The sequence below is a fragment of the Oncorhynchus mykiss genome, chromosome 9 (assembly GCF_057628025.1).
Source record: "Oncorhynchus mykiss isolate SJ-2025 chromosome 9, ASM5762802v1, whole genome shotgun sequence".
NCBI lineage: Eukaryota > Metazoa > Chordata > Actinopteri > Salmoniformes > Salmonidae > Oncorhynchus > Oncorhynchus mykiss.
Genome location: NC_143030.1, coordinates 79,127,923 through 79,135,142, shown reverse-complemented (window position 1 = coordinate 79,135,142; position 7,220 = coordinate 79,127,923). Strand labels below are relative to the sequence as shown.

Here is a 7,220-nt window from a genome sequence, read left to right as displayed (position 1 = left end):
TTGTACCTTGTCAGCTCGGGGGTTTGAACTTGCAAACTTTCGGTTACTAGTCCAACGCTCTAACCACTAGGCTACCCTGCCGCCCCATTTCTGTGTATAGGTGTGGATTGTTAGATATCACTGTTGGAGCTCGGGAACACAAGCATTTCGCTACACCACCCGCAATAACATCTTTTAAATATGTGCATGCGAAAAATAAAAACGTTGATTTCATTTCATTCAACACAGACGTGGTGAATTGGTGAGCTGACTCAATGTAGAGATGGTATTATATTCACTGTTCATGCTTCTGTGGGCTATGTTGTTATAACAGTATATAGCCTACTATTAATACTGCTAAGACAATCATTTGGACTTCTAGTAGACGCTACAATATTTCACCAACCATTCAATTAAGTAATTGGTTGTCTGAATGATTAGCCTACCTATGATTGGGTCTAAGAGTATAGACCTTGTCATAAAATAAAGACAAAGAGGCCAGCCCAGCAAACTTCAAAGTTTACCACGATAAAAACCTACTCGGGAATATAGCCTATTGATGATCCAACTAATGCGCTGGATTTATGACGTAATTAGCCTACACAGTCTTCGTTATGCCCGTGCCATCAGTCCTAGTCGTCATTAGACTACCCAACAGGAGTCCTTGGATGGCAAAGTATGATTTCCGGAATTGAAATAAATGATTGGCAAACGCTGTGTTATTCAATCAGACAATAATACGCCTACTAAGAATGCAATTACATATGAAAGCATAGCCATTGAAACGAGGAGCAGTTATTGCTTGCCTGAGTTCTCTCTCTCTCGCTCTCCCCCACACGCTCTCTCTCCCTTTCTCACACACGCCGACAGCCCCTTTCAATCTCTCACTCTCACTCTCTCCGTCGTCCGATCCCGACTCTCTTTCCTACAACAAACATGGCTGCAAAATCGGACGGAGCAGCCCTGTCTGTGCAGACTACCGAGAACCCGGTACCACCACCACTCCAATGTATGGTCGCAGCCGAGCCCGACCAGGGTCCCTCGTCGTGCCGCTATGCTTCTAAGCCCTACTCGCTCCTGGATTGCTGCTGGGTGTTGTGCTCACTGCTCGTCTTCTTTTCAGACGGGGCCACCGACCTGTGGCTTGCCGCGGACTACTACCTGAGACGGGACTACTGGTGGTTCGGGCTGACGCTGGTCTTCGTGGTGGTTCCCTCCGCCGTGGTTCAGGTGTTGAGTTTCAGGTGGATAGTCTACGACTACACGGACATCAGCGGCAGCAGCAGCGGGGCAGTAGCGGCAGTCAGTGCGGCGGCAGCAGCGGCGGCGGTGTCTTCCAAGGGAGGCGAGTGTAATTTCAGCACCAAGGGCAGCACCAACACCAACAAACAGCGCGGTGGCGGAGCGGCCAATGCTGCTACTGTTGACGGGTTTGGATGCTCGTCGGCGGGGCAGAATACGGCGGGGGCAGGGACTGAGAGCGGCACCCGGACATGCTGCAGAGTGTGTATGTGGCTGTTCCAGTCAATTCTTCACCTCCTACAACTGGGCCAGGTCTGGAGGTAAATACAGATACACATGTATTATGCAGCATACAGCAGCCGTCTGATCAATATGAGACACGTGCACTTGAGCGTGCGAACAGGCAGCCGTGCTCTGCACGCGCTCCGTGGCTCATAGAGAGGTTGTGGAGGAGCAACACCTCTCTGCTGGAGATACTGGTCAGTCAGTCCACACTGGTAAAGATGGTTCAGCCCAGAGCCTTGTTAAAGAGAGATAGGTTACATTCCGTTAACAGAAGGAAACGCATGCCAAGTCAAGCCTACTACTTACTACCAGTCATGGTCGAGTGATTCTAGAATGTCTAGTGTGTGTGTGTGTGTGTGGTTACCTATGTGTTTGTGTGCGTGCGTGGGCGTGTGTGAGTGTGTGTGTGAGAGAGAGAGAGAGAGAGAGAGAGAGAGAGAGAGAGGGGGTTGTGAAGGAGAGAAAGCAGCATAATGAGGATGATGAGGATGATGAAGATGTGGATGAGGATGATGATGATTAGGAGGAGGAGGATGATGATGAGAAGGATGATGATGAGGATGATGAAGATGAGGATGATGATGATTATTAGGAGGAGGAGGAGGAGGATGAGGATGATGATGAGGATGATGAGGAGGAGGATGATGATGAGGATGATGATGAGGAGGAGGATGATGATGAGGATGATGATGAGGAGGAGGATGATGAGGAGGATGATGATGAGGAGGATGATGATGAGGAGGATGATGAGGAGGAGGAGGAGGAGGAGGATAAGGAGGGGGGATGATGATGATTAGGAGGAGGAGGATGAGGAGGAGGAGGGGGGATGATGATGATGAGGAGGAGGAGGAGGATGATGATGGGGAGGAGGAGGAGGAGAGGAGATGGATGTTGATGATGATGATGATGAGGATGAGGAGGAGGAGGAGGAGGAGGAGGAGGGGGATGATGATGATGAGGAGGAGGAGGAGGAGGAGGATGATGATGGGGAGGAGGATGAGATGGATGTTGATGATGATGATGAGGAGGATGAGGAGGATGATGATGAGGAGGAGGATGAGGAGGATGATGATGGAGCCCAAATATTAACGTTCTGTTAATTTCCAGATGAGAAAAATAAAGTCCATTCATTGATAAAACTCTCCAAAAGCTAAACGGTAACCCTTTGCTGGGCTCTTGGGCGAGTGGTGATATCTGTTTCATTGCACAAACTGCTTCATGAATATTTAATGACAGTAGACCAAGACTGTTTCATGTCTTTGTAAGACTGACTCAGCCTTACTTTCTGCCCAAATGTACAGAGGGCCTACTTCCTGTCGTTTCGCCAGTTCAAAATTAGCTGAGTTGCCTTTTCAGAAAACACCACTCACTGGGCACAGACGTCATTTCAACGTTTGGTCTATATTCCCTGACATTCATGACTTTTCAAATCCAATCCATTTTCCATGTTGATTCATTACTATTAACAAGCGTCAAAGCCTCTTAGGAGGTTTTCAGGCCAGGGCAGGGCAAGCCAGGACTAGGCCATGGCAGACCAGGATAGGACAGGACAGGCCAGGGCAGGGCACGCCAGGACTAGGCCATGGCAGACCAGGATAGGACAGGACAGGCCAGGGCAGGGCACGCCAGGACTAGGCCATGGCAGACCAGGATAGGACAGGACAGGCCAGGGCAGGGCACGCCAGGACTAGGCCATGGCAGACCAGGATAGGACAGGACAGGCCAGGGCAGGGCAAGCCAGGACTAGGCCATGGCAGATCAGGGCAGGCTAGGCCAGGCCATGGCAGACCAGGATAGGACAGGCCAGGGCAGGGCACGCCAAGGCCAGGCCAAGGCAGATCGGGACAGGACAGGACAGGCCAGGGGCAGACCAGGGCAAGCTAGGGCCAGGGCAGACCAGGGCAGAACAGGGGCAGGGTTGGGAAGGGCAGAGCAGGGCATACGAAATAGTATCATCTGCACATAGATTAAGTTGACCATTTTCTTGACAGATTGACCAATGGTGTTTCTATAAATAGTGAAGAGATCAGGTCCCAGAATCGACCCCTGTGGTACACCTTTATGTACTTCAAGACATGCAGACTGAACCCCGTCAATGACGATGGGTAAGCTCATCATGATACCATCAACAGGCCTATCAAGGGCTTGTTCAATAAAATACCATGATCAACAGTATCACAAGCTGTTGACAGGTCCACAAATAAAGCAGCACATTTCATTTTAGAGTCTAAAGTATCGACACGATAATTAACAGCTAAACTGGTTACTGTAATAATTAAATGCCCAGGACTAAACCCTGTGTCCTAAACCCTGTGTCCTAAACCCTGTGTCCTAAACCCTGTGTCCTGAACCCTGTGTTCTAAACTCTGTGTCCTAAACCCTGTGTCCTAAACCCTGTGTCCTAAATCCTGTGTCCTAAACCCTGACTGTAGTGGTTGTTGTAATAGTACAGTGTCCTAAACCCTGTGTCCTAAACCCTGTGTCCTAAACCCTGATTGGTTTACATTCTAATTACATTTCTGAGATACAAAAAAAAAATAGCTTTGTTGTACATTTACCCAGGATTCAATAATCTGAGGTCGACAAGGAAGTCTTGAAATGGGGCAATAATAATTAACATCACTCTTATGGAGACGGCAACACAAGACCTGATTTACATACTTTTGGAATATTTTAACCTTTATTTAACTAGACAAGACAGTTAAGAACAAATTATTATTTACAATGATGGCCTACCAAAAGGCAAAAGGCTTCCTGCGGGGACGGGGGAGATGGGATTAAAACTAAAAATATATGACAAAACACACATCACGACAAGAGAGACACCACAACATTACATAAAGGTATACCTAACACAACAGCATAGCAAGGCAGCAACACATGATCATACAGCATGGTAGCAACACCACATGACATCAACATGGTAGCATCACCACATGACATCAACATGGTAGCAACACCACATGACAACAACATGGTAGCAACACAACATGGTAGCAAAACCACATGACAACAACATGGTAGCAACACAACATGGTAGCAACACCACATGATAACAACTTGGTAGCAACACAATATGGCAGTAGCACAACATGGCAGCAGCACAACATGGCAGCAGCACAACATGGTAGCAGCACAACATGGTAGCAGCACAACACGGCAGCAGCACAACATGGTAGCAGCACAACATGGTAGCAACACAACATGGCAGCAGAACAACATGGTAGCAGCGCAACATGGCAGCAGCACAACATGGTAGCAACACAACATGGCAGCAGAACAACATGGTAGCAGCGCAACATGGCAGCAGCACAACATGGTAGCAGCACAACATGATAGCAACACAACATGGTAGCAGCACAACATGGTAGCAGCACAACATGGCAGCAGCACAACATGGTAGCAGCACAACATGGCAGCAGCACAACATGGTAGCAGCACAACATGGCAGCAGCACAACATGGTAGCAGCACAACATGGTAGCAGCACAACATGGTAGAGAGCACAACATGGCAGCAGCACAACATGGTAGCAGCACAACATGGTAGCAGCACAACACGGCAGCAGCACAACATGGTAGCAGCACAACATGGTAGCAGCACAACTTGGTAGCAGCACAACATGGCAGCAGCACAACATGGCAGCAGTACAACATGGTAGCAACACAACATGGTAGCAGCACAACATGGCAGCAGCACAACATGGTAGCAGCACAACATGGCAGCAGCACAACATGGTAGCAGCACAACATGGCAGCAGCACAACATGGTAGCAGCGCAACATGGCAGCAGCACAACTTGGTAGCAACACAACATGGCAGCAGCACAACATGGAAGCAGCACAACATGGCAGCAGCACAACATGGTAGCAGAACAACATGGCAGCAGCACAACATGGTAGAGAGCACAACATGGCAGCAGCACAACATGGTAGCAGCACAACATGGCAGCAGCACAACATGGCAGCAGCACAACATGGTAGCAGCACAACATGGTAGCAGCACAACATGGCAGTAGCACAACATGGTAGCAGCACAACATGGTAGCAACACAACATGGCAGCAGAACAACATGGTAGCAGCACAACATGGTAGCAGCACAACATGGTAGCAACACAACATGGTAGCAGCACAACATGGTAGGAGCACAACATGGCAGCAGAACAACATGGTAGCAGCACAACATGGTAGCAGCACAACATGGTAGTAGCACAACATGGCAGCAGCACAACACGGTAGCAGCACAACATGGCAGCAGAACAACATGGTAGCAGCACAACATGGCAGCAGCACAACATGGCAGCAGCACAACATGGTAGCAGCACAACATGGCAGCAGCACAACATGGCAGCAGCACAACACGGTAGCAGCACAACATGGTAGCAGCACAACATGGTAGCAGCACAACATGGTAGCAGCACAACATGGTAGCAACACAACATGGTAGAAACACCACATGATAACAACTTGGTAGCAACACAACATGGTAGCAGCACAACATGGTAGCAGCACAACATGGTAGCAGCACAACATGGTAGCAGCACAACATGGTAGCAACACAACATGGCAGCAGCACAAAGCCTGGTGCAAACAGTAGTGGGCACGAACAGCACAAAGGGCAGGAAGTTACAGACAACAATACATCACGCAAAGCAGCCACAACATGTCAGTAAGAGTGTCCATGATTGGATCTTTGAATGAAGAGATGGGGATAAAACTGTCCCTGTTTGAGTGTTTGTTGCAGCTCGTTCCAGTCGCTATCTGCAGCGAACTGAAAAGAGGAGCGACCCAGGGATGTGTGTGCTTTGGGTACCTTTAACAGAATGTGACTGGCAGAACGGGTGTTGTATGTAGAGAATGAGGGCTGCAGTAGGTATGTCAGATAGGAGGGAGTGAGGCCTAAGAGGGTTTTATAAATAAGCATCAACCAGTGGGTCTTGTGATGGGTATACAGAGATGACCAGTTTACAGAGGAGTATAGAGTGCAGTGATGTGTCCTATAAGGAGCATTGGTGGCAAATAAGATGGCCGAATGGTAAAGGACATCTAGCCGCTCTAGAGCACTCTTAGCAATAACACCTGTGGGAAGAGGAGCATTCTTCTTACCAAACCACATGACCTTTGTTTTGGAGGTGTTCAGAACAAGGTTAAGGGTAGATAAAGCTTGTTGGACACTAAGAAAGCTTTGTTGTAGAGCATTTAACATAACATCCAACTGGAGCCAGCTGAGTATAAAACTGTAAAATCTGCTTATAAATTATTGAGAGAGCCTCCTACTGCCTGAGCTATGTGGTTGATGTAAATTGAGAAGCGCGTGGGGCCTAGGATCGAGCCTTGGGGTGCTCCCTTGGTGACAGGCAGTGGCTGAGACAACAGATGTTCTGACATTATACACTGCGCTCTTTGGGAGAGGTAGTTAGTAAACCATACCAAAGACCCCTCAGAGACACCAATACTTCTTAGCTGGCCCACAAGAATGGAATGGTCTACCGTGTCAAAAGCTTTAGCCAAGTCAACAAAAATAGCAGCACAACATTGCTTAGAATCAAGGGCAATGACGACATAATTTAGGACCTTTAAGGTTGCAGTGACACAACCATAACCTGAGCGGAAACCAGATCGCATACCAGAGAGAATACCATAGACATCAAGAAAGCCAGTCAGTTGATTATTGACAAGTTTTTCCAACACTTTTGAAATACAGCGCAAAATAGAA

General features: G+C 48.2%; 1 protein-coding gene across 1 annotated transcript in view; it reads left to right on the top strand.

Annotated features, from left to right (window-relative positions):
- Window positions 1–789: 789 nt before the first annotated feature.
- LOC110531282 (XK-related protein 7-like) overlaps window positions 790–7,220 on the top strand; it is a 211,041-nt gene continuing 204,610 nt past the window's right edge. Inside the window, exon 1 of the mRNA XM_036986976.2 lies at window positions 790–1,541. Coding sequence (XP_036842871.2) covers window positions 916–1,541 — 626 coding nt within the window. The 5' untranslated portion in view covers window positions 790–915. The remainder of the gene's footprint in view (window positions 1,542–7,220) is intronic.